At 40.4% G+C, this 15,272-nt stretch overlaps 1 protein-coding gene across 2 annotated transcripts in view; it reads right to left on the minus strand.

Annotated features, from left to right (window-relative positions):
• Positions 1-929: 929 nt before the first annotated feature.
• Positions 930-15,272, minus strand: part of LOC120860379 (prostatic acid phosphatase) — a 60,552-nt gene continuing 46,209 nt past the window's right edge. Inside the window, exon 10 of one of the 2 annotated variants that reach the window (XM_040236181.1) lies at positions 930-3,952. In XM_040236181.1, coding sequence (XP_040092115.1) covers positions 3,736-3,952 — 217 coding nt within the window. In that variant the 3' untranslated portion in view covers positions 930-3,735. The remainder of the gene's footprint in view (positions 3,953-15,272) is intronic. The other variant, XM_040236180.1, reaches the window with a different exon arrangement.

Genomic DNA, 15,272 nt, shown 5'->3' on the forward strand with positions numbered 1-15,272 from the left:
CGGAAGGACTGATGCTGAAGCTGAAGCTCCAATACTTTGGCCACCTGATGTGAAGAGCCAGCTCATTGGAAAAGACCCTGATGCTGGGAAAGATTGAAGGCAGGAGGTGAAGGGGATGACAGCGGGTGAGATGGCTGGATGACGTCACTGATTCAATGGACATAAGTTTGAGCAAACTCTGGGAGATAGTGAAGGGCAGGGAAGCCTGTCATGCTGCAGCCCATGGAGTCTCAAAGAGTCAGACACGACTGAGTGACTGAACAACAACAAAAAAAACGTTGCTTGTAAGAGTCCTCATTGACTTGAGGCATTTCAGTTATGCAGTTTCAGATTACTAGAGTAGTTTTTGTAGAAAAGGGCACCCAACCATTCCTTGCTGTTGTCTTTTCGTGACTGTTGTCTTGAACATCTACTGCAAGTTTCCTGGAAGATGGGGAATTTAGTAACATAAACCAGATGGCAGGGAGTGGTGACTTAAGTGTCTCCAAAGAAAGTCTGATTCCCTCTAGCTCAGAATGCAAATCATTTTCAAAAATCATCAGTGTTAACGTGCCACCTTGGGGATCACTCAAGCCTCTAGCAACTTGGACTATGAGGGCTGAATTTCAGCTCTGCCACTGAGGGGCCAGAGTGAACCATGCAGCAGCCCTGGATCCTAACAAGCCTCTGGAGGCTACTTAACTGCCTGAAATTCAGGAGACCAGGGTTTGATCCCTGGGTTGGGAGGATCCCCTAGAGAAAAGAATGGTTACCCACTCTATTGATTTTTCCTGGAGAATTCCATGGACTGAGGAGCCTGGTGGGTCACAAAGAGTCAGACGCAACTGAGCAGCTAACACTTACTTGATTTTACATCAAAACCTTGCTATGTTTGATAGGTAGAGTCACTTAAAATTTTAAGTATCAATAAATCAAAATGTCCAAAGAAGTTATGAAGATCATAAAATGATTTATTGAGAATAGTTGAATGCACTCTGTTAAATAAGGATAGAGATTTTACAAACTATTAATTTTTACAACACATGAAATAACTACAAAAGATATGAAGTAGGAAGCTTAATAATTTCAGTCCTACCTCCTGGAGGAACTGATTTGATATTAACCCAAATAACCTTCAAAGTGCAAATTTCATTTCTCTCCTAATGCTGCTTTCTATTCTCCCTCTTTCCTTTTTGTGACCCAGTACTGACATGAACAGTAACTGTCTAGGATCATTAAACCAAGCTATTGCAAAAGCTGGTCTGTTGATTCAGTATTTGGCTGAAGAACAGAAGGCTGGCTATTCAGTAAAAGTTTTGATTCCATTTCTGTCAAGCCAGCAAATAACAGCAACACTCTAGCTTTGCTGATAAAAGGAACAAAGAAAATAAACCAATACCTTTTGATGACATTTCTATTGCAAAAAGGGGAGGTATTTTCTCCCTTTTCCATCCTTTTCTGGCATTAGGAAGTATTAAGACCTAGAACATGGTTCATGTCTGAGTAAATGCTTATAAACAAAATCCTTAAAAATAAATAATTTTTCTTCTCCCAGCTCTTCAGTTCCAACTCTGTTCTGCTCCAGACTCTCTTCTCTTCCCACTGTGTTCCACGTTGTTATCTGCTCGATACAATTACTTTCTTTATAAGCTAGCCTATTCAGAGAAGAAAGATGTTTACTGCTTTGTAACCTTCCTGCTGCATAAGCAGGGTTCTGATTTAGTTCAGAGCTGCCAGGGCTGAGAAAATTCTTTCCATAAGTCGCAGTGCCCTCTCATAATATATTCTGCCATTTTCTTGCTTATGTTTTGCAGAAGTATCAATGCTGCATACTTTCACAAGCCTAGTTTTCTACAGGAAAAGGAGTTTGTGTCCTCTGATGGTTTTCTGGCTGGGGGGACTTATGCCTGTGTTCTGGTCGGTGGAGCTGGATCTCATCTCTCTGAAAGGCAGTGCAGTGTCAAGTAGTATGTTTTGGGTTGTCTATGGATATTTTTCCCTTTCACAAGCTGAGAATGTAGCCAGATCTTGCAGTTCTTTGTCTTTGAGCCCTTTGCATTGCTGCAGGAAGCAGTGGATATGAGGCAAGAAATGACAACTCCTTCTAAAACTTTTGTTTGTGATAGTCTTGGCTTAGTGAGAATTATGTAGAAAGTGGGACTGAGAGGGGTAAGTGCTTGAATTTTAGTAGGTGAAATTTGTGGGATTCAAGGAGAAAGAAATACTCCTGAGACAATGAGTTGGGATGGGTTATGAGTGGGGTTTCTATCCCACTAGGTACATTCTGGGACCTTAAGTAGTACCTGAGGAAGTGAAGAACCCTACCAATGAATGAGACTGAATTTCCCATGATAGGAGGCTCAGCACAAAATAAAGTTGTTTAGAATAAATTTCAGGCTTAGTACAATAGTACCATTTATAAAAGTGCTTGCTTGGGCAATGATCAATGCATAGCATAAAATGAGAAAAAAAATTATATATAGAACATGAGAACTAGAAGTGACTTCTACGTTCATTTAGTTTAGACTCTTCAGTTTTAGATTATGAAACCAATGTTTAAGATATTTAAAAGAACTTGTTCCAAGTTGATGGCCTAAAGCCAGTGCAGAGCTGAGAAAGTGGGTTATCATCCTACTGTGCATTTTCCTTTCAATCTCATCATTTGAGAAATTCAGATATATTTGTAGCAATTAAAATTAAAATACATTATTATTTCATCATAACCATGAGTAGTCCTTATCAAAATAAAATCTCTTACTTTTGAAATGAAATAAGGACATCAGAACTACAAATAATATCTAGCTATAATAGTGGAGGTAAAAACAAAAAAAAGAACCATGGCTATTGGAATGTTCTAGTTTTTTCCCATTATACAAATTGTGAGGAAAATGATGAGCTACATTATCAACAGCTAAAGTAGTTGCTATTATAGTTTCTGAGAATGAAACACCTAAAACATCTTCACTGTAGATATGAGTGTATAAGTGTATGAATAGGCAGACACACACAGAGAAATCTGTCAGTTATCAAACACTGTGGGGTTTTCTTTCCAGGAGTGTGCAAACCTACTTAAGAGTTAAAGAAGAAATTTTTATACCTTCTGATTGAGTCTTATTTTTTAAGAATCCTCCTGAAAAAGTGAAAGTGAAAGTCACTCATTTGTGTCCAGCTCTTTGCAATCCCATGGACTATACAGTCCATAGAATTCTCCAGGCCAGAATACTGGAGTGGGTAGCCTTTCCCTTCTCCAGGGGATCTTCCCAACCCAGGAATCAAACCCAGGTCTCCTGCATTGCAGGCAGATTCTTTACCAGCTGAGCCACAAGGGAAGCCCAAGAATACTGGAGTGGGTAGCCTGTCCCTTCTCCAGTGGATCTTCACGGCCCAGGAATCAAACCTCAGTCTCCTGCATTACCGGTGGATTCTTGACCAACTGAGCTATCAGGGAAGCCCTATATGATACTATTTCTAGTCTAATTTTTCCCATTATCAAATCTTTAATATGTGTCTTTGTCATCCCTTGTAATTTTTTGCTCTTTGGAGGCAGAATGCTGATTTTCACTTCTTATTTTCCTCTGGACATTGGTGCCAGAGAACACAATTATCTGTTGCAGAATTTCCTTCTAGCTGAATGAGAAGCCTGTACCAGGATGAGTACAACAATGCGAAGACCTAAGTAATCTGGGTGTTCATTCATCAATGCATTGGGTAGCTGTCCCTGGGTTGCTGTGAATTCAGACCCTTCTCTAGGCAAATTCAAAGGGCAGCACAATGCCCACAAGGCGGAAGACTGTCCTTTGAATTCTGCATCACAGGGTTTGGCCTGGCATGCCTGCCCTTATTCAGCCATCTGTTCATAGGTTTCCATAAGAGTCTCTCTGCCAGCAGGGCCCATGGCGGATGAGGATAAACAGCAGCACCATCAGGATACCAGACACCAGGCAAAAGATGATGGCAAGGATGATCCTTAGAACTGTGAGAAAATAGGAAGAACATTAGTGTAAAATAAAGGATTGGGAAAACATTAAGATCATAAAATTAATGTATCAGGAAAACAGGAAGATTACACATCAGTGTTGGTTTCTGCCTTCATTTAAAATGTCAGTGACATTTCTAAAGCAGCCATGAAATAGTATATTTCATATAGCATAGTAAGATGAAAAAAGCACCAGACTAAGAGTCAGGAAATGACCTATGTTCCAGTTCCAGTATGACCTTTGACATTTGGGCCTCAGTTCTGGTGGGCTACAGTCCATGGAGTCACAAACAGTTGGACACAGCTGAGTGACTGAGCACACACATATTCCTCCACGATAAAGTGAGGGTAATTGACTCTGAATTATTTCCAAAGTTCTCCTTCAGCAATAACTTCATGCATTTTTTGCACATTTTTCTACAGTTAAAATTAGTTGTTCATGGTGTCAGGGTCAAAGGCATTCTGAATACTCAACTGTGATCATTAATTGGGCCTAAAAGAAATAGAATATCAACTTTTGCTCTCTGAATTTGATTTTCAGTAAATATCTTTTAAAGAGGAAACCTTGAGCACATACTCAGTATGGTAAGCATTTTTAGGATAACTAAATCACTGCAGATGGTGACTGCAGCCATGAAGTTAAAAGACGCTTACTCCTTGGAAGGAAAGTTAGGACCAATCTAGACAGCATATTCAAACCAGAGACATTACTTTGTCAACAAAGGTCCGTCTAGTCAAGGCTATGGTTTTTCCAGTGGTCATGTATGGATGTGAGAGTTGGACCATTAAGAAAGCTGAGCACGGAAGAATTGATGCTTTTGAATGGTGGTGTTGGAGAAGTCTCTTGAGAGTCCCTTGGACTGCAAGGAGATCCAACCAGTCCATCCTAAAGGAGATCTGTCCTGAGTGTTCATTGGAAGGACTGTTGCTGAAGCTGAAACTCCAATCCTTTGGCCACCTGATGCAAAGAGCTGACTCATTTGAAAAGACTGGTACTGGGGGGGGGGGGAAGATTGAGGGCAGGAGGAGAAGGGAGTGATAGAGGGTGAGATGGTTGGATGGCATCACCGACTCAATGGACATGAGTTTGGTTAGGCTCTGGGAGTTGGTGATGGACAGGGAGGCCTGGCGTGCTGCAGTTTATAAGGTTGCAAAGAGTTGGACATGACTGAGCGACTGAACTGAACTGATGCTATTGTTATTTTGTACACTTATTTACACATGTCCCTTTGATAGCTGACCAGTCATGAAGCAGATATACGTAGTTTTTTTTTTTTTTCATGAGATGCTGTTCATTATTTCATCTGGAAAGCTATCTTCTCAGCCAACAATACTCTAGTCCATGATAGTATATATATATTATAAAAATCACCTTGTGCCATCTCCAAATGTATATCTGATTTTCATTGTAAAAGTATGAGATTGCTTGTTGGCTTAGGTAATAGGAGAGCAAACATCTCTCATATCCTAGTAGTCCTGTCCACAGAACATTAGTGCTCCATGGAACACAGCTGAAAATCTCTTCTTTAATCTAACCCTATCATTGCAGAGATGAAGGAAATGAGAAGCAGAGAGATTAAGGTAAGCAGGTAATTGCATTTGGATTGAAATGCATGGCGTCTTATCAGTCTTATGGGTTTAAAACCATCTATTCATTAATTCTCTAAAAAGCAGAGACATAACTTTGCCGACAACGGTTCATCTAGTCAAAGCTTTGATTTTTCCTGTAGTCATGTATGGATGTGAGAGTTGGACCACCAGAGAATTGATGCTTTTGAAGTGTGGTGTTGGAGAAGACTCTTGAGAGTCCCTTGGACTGCAAGGAGATCCCACCAGTCAATCCTAAAGGAAATCAGTCCTGAATATTTGTTGGAAGGACTGATGCTGAAGCTGAAACTCCAATACTTTGGCCACCTGATGCGAAGAGCTGACTCATTTGAAAAGACCCTGATGCTGGGAAAGACTGAAGGCGGGAGGAGAAGGGGATGACAGAGAATGAGATGGTTGGATGGCATCACCAGCTCAACAGACAGGAATTTGAGCTAGTTCTGGGAGTTGGTGATGGACAGGGAGGCCTGGCATGCTACAGTCATGGGATCGTGAAGAGTCAGACACGACTAAGAGAGTGAACTGACTGACTGATTCACTATTGACTTCCAAATTTTAATCTTCCCCAAATTCAAGGTTTATATATCCAACTGTGTATTCAACACATTAACTGGGCCATCTAATAGTCCTTTCAGTCTCAACAAGTCCAAAACTGGACTGCTAGTCTCCACACTCCCCATGATCTCCCTCACTAAGTATGTTGTTCCCACAGCCCTCCCCACCTCAGTCAATGAAAATTTCCTACTTCTAAAGTCTCAGTCCCCAAATCTTGGAGTCTCCCTTGACTCCTCCCTTTCTCTCACATCCTATACTGAATATGTCAGGAAATCCTGTTGTCCTACCAACAAGTCTATCCGCAAACCAGTGATCTCTCCCTTTCTCAGCCACCATTCTGTTTTGAACCACCAAAATTTTTGTGGGATAAGTACCTCTAACTTCTTTCTAGCTTCTATCCTTTTTCACCCGCAAATCTGTTTCTAACACAGAAGCCAAATGGCTTCAAGTCAAATCATGCCACTCCACTACTTACAGTCTGCAAAGAATGCTTATCTCACTCAGAATGAAAGTCAAAATCCTGATGATAATAGTTTACAAGGCTCTATATTAGCCTCTTGGATTTTCACTCCTACACTCTTCCTTTACTTACTCTCTTTTGGTCACACATGCCTTTTTGTTGCTTAAATATTCCTGGCATTCTCCCCTTTACCTCCTTTGCTATAGTTTTAGCATTTCCTAGACACTCTTCTTGGAGATGGAAATGACACCCCACTCCAGTATTCTTGGCTGGAAAATCCCATGGATGGAGGAGCCTGGTGGGCTGCAGTCCATAGGGTCGCTAAGAGTTGGACATGACTGAGCAACTTGACTTTTACTTTCATGCATTGGAGAAGGAAATGGCAACCCACTCCAGTGTTCTTGCCTGGAGAATCCCAGGGACGGGGGAGCCTGGTGGGCTGCCATCCTTGGGGTTGCACAGAGTTGGACTCAACTGAAGCGACTTAGCAGCAGCAGACACTCTTCTCTGGAAAAGGTCAGTTTCCATTCCAATCCCAAAGAAAGGCAATGCCAAAGAATGCTCAAACTACCACACAATTGCACTCATCTCACATGCTAGTAAAATGATGCTCAAAATTCTCCAAGCCAGGCTTCAGCAATACATGAACCATAAATTTCCAGATGTTCAAGCTGGTTTTAGAAAAGGCAGAGGAACCAGAAATCAAATTGCCAACATTCGCTGGATCATAGAAAAAGCAAGAGAGTCCCAGAAAAACATCTATTTCTGCTTTACTGACTATGCCAAAGTCTTTGCCTGTGTGGATCACAATAAACAATGGAAAATTCTGAAAGAGATGGGAATACCAGACCACCTGACCTGCCTCTTGAGAAACCTGTATGCAGGTCAGGAAGCAACATTTAGAACTGGACATAGAACAACAGACTGGTTTTAAATAGGAAAAGGAGTACCTCAAGGCTGTATATTGTCACCCTGCTTATTTAACTTATATGCAGAGTACATCATGAGAAACACTGGGCTGAAGGAAGCACAAGCTGGAATCAAGATTGCCAGGAGAAATATCAATAACCTCAGATATGCAGATGACACCACCTTTATGGCTGAAAGTGAAGAAGAACTAAAGAGCTTCTCGATGAAAGTAAAAGAGGAAAGAGAAAAAGTTGCTTTAAATCTCAACATTCAGAAAACTAAGATCATGGCATCTGGTCCCATCACTTCATGGGAAATAGATGGGGAAACAGTGAAAATAGTGGCTGACTTTATTTTTCTGGGCTCCAAAATCATTGCAGATGGTGATTGCAGCCATGAAATTAAAAATGCTTACTACTTGGAAGGAAAGTTATGACCAATCTAGACAGCATATTCAAAAGCAGAGACATTACTTTGCCAACAAAGGTCCATCTAGTCAAGTCTATGGTTTTTCCTGTGGTCATGCATGGATGTGAGAGTTAGACTGTAAAGAAAGCTGAGTGCCGAAGAATTGATGCTTTTGAACTGTGGTGTTGGAGAAGACTCTTGAGAGTCCCTTGGACTGCAAGGAGATCCAACCAGTCCATCCTAAAGGAGATCAGTCCTGGGTGTTCATTGGAAGGACTGATGTTGAAGCTGAAACTCCAATACTTTGGCCACCTGATGTGAAGAGCTGACCCATTTGAGAAGACCCTGATGTTGGGAAAGATTGAAGGCAGGAGGATAAGGGAACGACAGAGGATGAGATGGTTGGATGACATCACCAACTCGTTGACACGAGTTTGGATAAACTTCGGGAGCTGATGATGGACAAGGAGGCCTGGCATGCTGCTGTTCATGGGGTCTCAAGGAGTTGGACACGACTAAGTGAGTGAACCGAACTGAAGACACTCTTCTCACAAATCCCTGTACCAGGTAATTCCATCACTTTCCTTGCTCAGATCTTATCTTCTCAATGAAGACTTTCTGTTTAAAAATGCAACCTATATGCCTTCTCCCCACACCCATCCCCACTTGTCACTTGTTATCCTCACCTTCCGAAGTACTTATTTACTATGTTTATTATTCATTATCCATCTCTCTTTCCTTCTAACAGAATGTATGCATCATAAGGTCAAGAACCTTTGTCTTTTTTGTTCATGAATGTATCCCAAACACTTAGAACAGTATCTGTCACATAGCAGGAGCTCAATAAACATTTTTTTAATTAATTTTTTTTATACCTATGGCTGACTCATGTTGAGGTTGGACAGAAAACAACAAAATTCTATAAAGCAATTATCCTTCAATAAAAATAAATTACTCAATTAATATTTATTAAAGGAATTAATGATCTAGAACTCATATATCTTCTCAACTCTTATTTCAGTATTTTTTCTCACAGTGTCAGAATGCCTCTTAGTATCATAAGAAAGTGAATATTAATCAAATTAAATCTTGGTGGACCAGTGCCATTAGCACTGCAGATGGAGTTAAAGTTGGAGGAAACTAAACCAAATTGAAGAAGAAAGGAAAGGACTAAATGAAAACGAGGGAAGAAGGCAGAGGCTAACAGTTCTTTAAAATTAATGTCCATGACTCACTTTCTGTATTTAGAAATTTATTTTCAATTTTTTTGGCCATGTTGTCATACATTTTCCCAGTCTTTCCCCTTCCTTTGTTCCTTCCTAGATACGCAGCGAGTACACACCAAATGCCAGTCCAGCTGTGTGTTGGGTTCTGGGGTTCCAACATCCTTGCTCTTGAGGAGATCAATATCTAATGAGAGAACTAGATAATCATGAGATTGCGTAGTAGTAAAATAGAGGTGTAAAGATAATGCCATTTGAACAGAGAGAAAGTTGAGATTATCACGAAGTGTTCTACTTGGAAGAGATAGAATTTGGAAAGTCTTCTGAAAAAATGATAAGATTTGACTTGGACTTTGAGATAAATAGAATTTTGTCATGAGACATAAAGAACTGCATGAGAGTGTCTTTGGGAAATAGTGGTTGCATGTGACTGGAATCTAGGCTGTGGTGAGTTGAGGCCTGATATGTAGGCTGAGGCTCAGGTTTTACTAGTTCTAGTTTGTCATGGGGCAAATGGAAATTATCAGCAATTATTACACATTGAAGTGACATTGCCTAATTTGTCTTTAAAAAAAAAAAAAAAGAAAAACTGGAAAAAGGAAGATGGTGGAGATATTCTCAGCCTGATAGCTATTAAAATGCCTTTGATAAGATACTGAGCATTGGATACAGCACTGGAAGTGTAGCCCTGACAATGCAGATGAGGGAATTCAAGAGATACTTCTAAAGAAGAATTGACAGACTCTATGATGGACTAAATATCCTGGTAAAGTGGACATTGTGGTCTAGGCCATCCCATGAGTTCTAGGTTTGATAAATAAGATAATTAGGCTGCAAAGTGAGACTGAAAGCACACTGGAAAGGATCCATTTGGAGTAGAGGAGATAATAAAATTTGTTTCAAATGTATGATTGAGGTGGGTTATTATCCTGGTAGAGATGATCAGTAGGCAACTGGAAAAAAAAAACAGGTCTAAAAATCTATATATAGATATGAAAATAAGGACGGTAGAAGAAGATAGAGTCTTCAGTAACTCTGGTTCATGGTGACTGTGGAAAGAGGAAAACAGGGACAGATCCCTGAACACCATCATTTCGGGTGTTGGTGGAAGCTACCAATCCAGTAGAAACTCAACAAAAAGTCTGAGAACAAAGAGAAGACTAAGGAGAGGTTTTTTCTCTCTCTTGCTTCCCTTCTCCCTCATGTTTATTTTTCAAAGTATACATTCCTTTGTACTGTAAAGGATTTTGTGAGTTTGATAGAGTAATGTTCTAGAATCTGAGAAAAGACAGTGGTTACTTATATCTTCCTGCAAAGAGGTCTAGTGCCGGTAATGACTGACAATATGTCCTACTAAATGGGGACACATGAAAGCTGCTGAAGGCAGTGTGAATTGGTACTTAGTTCAGTTCAGTTCAGTCACTCAGTCCTGCCCGACTCTTTGCCACCCCATGAATCACAGCATGCCAGGCCTCCCTGTCCATCATCAACTCCCAAAGTTTACCCAAATTCATGTCCATCTAGTTGGTGATGCCATCCAGCCACCTCATCCTCTGTTATCCCCTTCTCCTCCTGCCCCCAATCCCTCCCAGCATCAAGGTCTTTTCCAATGAGTCAACTCTTCGCATGAGGTGGCCAGCCAAAGTATTGGAGTTTCAGCTTCAGCGTCAGTCCTCCCAATGAACACCCAGGACTGATCTCCTTTTGAGAACTATTCTGGCAGTGTGTTATCAAAAACTTCTTTCTGGTGCCATAAATCCCCAAGTCCTGTCTACTCTACTTCTTTTCTGCCTTTGAATATTTTTGCTTTTCTCATTCACATGTACTAGTTTTTTGTTTTTTGTGGGGGTGGGGGGAGTATTATTTCAACAGCCTCCCAACTGTTCTTCTCCTCTCAGAACCACTTTTCTTAAATCTACTTTCCCCACTGGAACCAAAGAGATCTGTCTAAAGCAAGAGGCTGGTCACATCATCTGTCTTCTGGATAAAACACTTTAATGATCAGAGTTAGTTAACTTGACCTACAAGACACTTAATGCCTGCTTCTCCAGCATGTGAAGATTGAAAAGATTGTACTCTCACCAGACACACTTTTTCAATTCCTAAAATGCTCCTAATCCTAACCTTCTTGGCCTTTATACATTTTCCCTGTTCATCTATAACATTCTCTTTCCTCCTCTTCTCCATTCATTTGGTTAATTCCTTGTTTCCTTCAGATTTTTGTTTAAACATCTCTCCCTTGGAAAAGATTTCTCTGATAACTTAGACTTCAGATAATTGCCTCTGCTATATGTTTTTATAGTTACTTGTGTGTTCTTCATTACAGTACTCACCATGCTTAATTGTTCGAGATTGTTGAATTCTCCTCTCTTTGTCCTCCTTGCCTGCCTCCCCACATCCATGTCAAAGTTTACAAGACACATAGGGAAAAATTCTCTGGTCTTGCTGTTGTTTCCTTAGCAAACTTACTGACTGCTACCTAGGCACATATCAAGTACCTAATAGGTACTGAATAAATATCTATTATTTGCTTAATGTTCATAAACTTTGACCCATCAATGCTATTTTGGGGTATTTGTCCAAAGAGAATAGTTCACTAGAGAGTGTGCAAGGAAAGGGAAGAGATATAGTAGAAATATGATGTTGGAGAGTACTTTAGGCTTGAACCCTACTACTCATGGCATATTCCTTTCTGAGGTTTGAATTTTTAGCCTGTAAAATGGAGATATGTGATTCTGATAGGAAAAGTTTCAAAAAGAGACCACTGAATTAGGCATGAGTTCATTCAGTTCAGTCACTCAGCTGTGTCCAACTCTTTGCAACCCCATGGACTGCAGCCCGCCAGGCTTCCTTGTCCATCACCAACTCCTGAAGCTTGCTCAAACTAATGTCCATCAAGCCAGTGATGCCATCCAATCATCTCATTCTCTGTCGTCCCCTTCTCCTGCTGCCTTCAATCTTTCCCAACATCAGGGTCTTTTCCAAGGAGTCAGTTCTTCACATCAGGTGGCCAAAGTATTGGAGTTTCAGCTTCAGCATCAGTCCTTCCAAGGAAAACCCAGAACTGATCTCCTTTAGGATGGACTGGCTGGATCTCCTTGCAGTCCAAGGGACTCTCAAGAATCTTCTCCAACAGCATAGTTTAAAAGCATCAATTCTTTGGCACTCAGCTTTCTTAATGGTCCAACTCTCACATCTATACATGACTACTGGAAAAACCATAGCCTTGACTAGATAGACCTTTGTTGGCAAAGTAATGTCTCTGCTCTTTGATATGCTGTCAGGTTGGTCATAACTTTTCTTCCAAGGAGCAAGCATCTTTTAATTTCATGGCTGCACTCACCATCTGCAGTGATTTTGGAGCCCTAGAAAATAAAGTCTCTCACTGTTTCCATTGTTTCCCCGTCTATTTGCCATGAAGTGATGGGACCAGATGCCATGATCTTAGTTGTTTGAATGCTGAATTTTAAGCCTTCTTTTTCACTTCCCTCTTTCACTTTCATCAAGAAGATCTTTAGTTCTTTGCTTTCTGCCATAAGGGTGGTGTCATCTGTGTATCTGAGGTTATTGATATTTCTCCTGGCAATCTTGATTCCAGCTTCATCCAACCTAGCATTTTGCATGATGTACTCTGCTTGTAAGTTAAATAAGCAGGGTGACAATATACAGCCTTGATGTACTCCTTTTCCTATTTGGAACCAGTCTGTTGTTCCATGTCCAGTTCTAACTGTTGCTTTTTGACCTGCATACAGATTTCTCAGGAGGCAGGTCAGGTGGTCTGGTATTCCCATCTCTTGAAGAATTTTCCACATCTCGTTGTGATCCACAGTCAAAGGCTTTGGCATAGTCAATAAAGTGAAAGTAGATGTTTTTCTGGAATTCTCTTGCTTTTTCTATGATCCAACAGATGTTAGCAACTTGATCTCTGGTTCCTATGCCTTTTCTTTTCTGCTTGAACATCTGGAAGTTCTTGATTCACGTATTGTTGAAGCCAGGCTTGGAGAATTTTGAGCATTACTTTGCTAGCATGTGAGATGAGTGCAGTTGTGTGGTAGTTTGAACATTCTTTGATATTGCCTTTGTTTGGGATTGGAATGAAAACTGACCTTTTCTAGTCCTATGGCCACTGCTGAGTTTTCCAAATTGGCTGGCATATTGAGTGCAACACTTTCACAGCATCATCTTTTAGGACTTGAAATAACTCAGCCAGAATTCCATCACCTCCACTAGCTTTGTTTGTAGTGATCCTTCCTAAGGCCCACTTGACTTCACATTCCAGAATGTCTGGCTCTATATGAGTGATAAAACCTTCATGTTATCTAGGTCATTAAGATCTTTTTTGTATAGTTCTTCTGTGTATTCTTGCCACCTCTTCTTAATATCTTCTGCTTCTGTTAGGTCCATACCATTTCTGTCCTTTATTGTGCCCACCTTTGTATTTAGTGTTCCCTTGGCATCTCTAATTTTCTTGAAGAGATCTCTAGTCTTTCTCATTCTTTTGTTTTCCTTTAATTCTTTTCATTGACCACTAAGGAAGGCTTTCTTATCTCTCCTTGCTAGTCTTTGGAATTCTGCATTCAGATGGGTATATCTTTCCTTTTCTCCTTTGCCTTTCGCTTCTCTTCTTTCCTCAGCTATTTGTAAGGCTTCCTCAGACAACCATTTTGCCTGTTTGCATTAATTTTTCTTGGGGATGGCCTTGATCACTGTCTCCTGTACAATGTCACAAACCTATGTTCATATTTCTTCAGGCACTCTATCAGATATAATTCCTTGAATCTCTTTGTCATTTCCTTTGTATAGTTATAAGGAATTTGATTTAGGTCATATCTGAATGTCTAGTGTTTTCCCTGCTTTCTTCAATTTAAGTCTGAATTTTGCAATAAGATGTTTATGATCTGAACCACAGTCATGAATTAGGCATGAATGACTTTCAACAAAGAAATGAAGGAAGACTAATAGAATTTTACAAAATAGTTCAGGAGTGAGAGGGAGTGAAGGAAATAGAGTTATAGGTGGAAATTACTAGTTTGAGAAAATTGGGATTGGAGAGAGTGATATGGAGCAGGTCCTTGATGGTGCTCTTGATACAAAAAGGAGCAGAGCTGGAGCAGAGGAAGAAAATGAAGCTAAGAGTTTCATGGAGGTCCAGGGGGACTGTAGGAGTGAGATGATATATTTGAGGAGATGAGTTAGGTTGCTCAAGGAGGAACATGTTTTCCTGAAGGACAGTATGAAAGGCAGGTTAAAGCTACTGAGATATTTTGAGGCAGTGACAGGAGCACATAAGAGAGTTTTTAGTGGATTATTTTGTTATTTTTATGACATCACATGAGAATTAGAGAAGCAGAGATGGAATTAGAAGTTTGATAAAATCAATAAGACCTTCCTGTAGAAAATAGGAAAAGAGTCCAGTAAGGATGAATACATTTATCATGTAGCATTGAAAGATACAGCTGAGGTTGGACTAGAAATATCAACGTTCATAGTTTGAAATGGTGACAGGTGGTTTCGTTCAGCTCCATTCAGCAAATCAGAATGCAGAAACTATGTGGTTGTTTTGACCTAGGCGTGTGTATTGGTGAGGTGGGCAGGGTATGGGTAAGGCCATTTTTATGACTGTCAGAATTGCCTAGATTGAGGACAGGAGTGGAGTGATGAGTGAGCTGGGGTTTACCAATGCACGTTCCCAATGTCATTAATGAATGATAAGACATGTCTTAAGAAACTGATGATGATGACAAGGATAAGAAAACGGTATGGTGATCACACAGTCTCATCTCTGGGGGAGGAGGGGTGCTGGAAGGCATATCATTGAACAAGGGCTCTAAATAGCATTGGGGAAACAGGAGAATGCCAAGGTGACTATGCTGGAAACAGAGGCTAAAGACACAGACACAGTGGTATAAATATATGAATATATAGTCAATGAGTGTGTCTTTACAGTGCAGTTACATTCAAGGCTCATTCATAGCTTCTCTCCCCTTTTTACTGAACAACCGATATCCAGACTATTGACATCTAGGCCCAGACATACGGAAATCAGGCTAGGTATGGAAGGTGGAACATTTATTCAATTAGCAAATGTTGATTAAAGGCACCAGGTTCTAAACATTGCTTACTGACTGATGGTTCAAGGAGGATTAAGGTATGG

The sequence above is a fragment of the Oryx dammah genome, unplaced genomic scaffold (genome assembly GCF_014754425.2).
Source record: "Oryx dammah isolate SB20612 unplaced genomic scaffold, SCBI_Odam_1.1 HiC_scaffold_11058, whole genome shotgun sequence".
NCBI lineage: Eukaryota > Metazoa > Chordata > Mammalia > Artiodactyla > Bovidae > Oryx > Oryx dammah.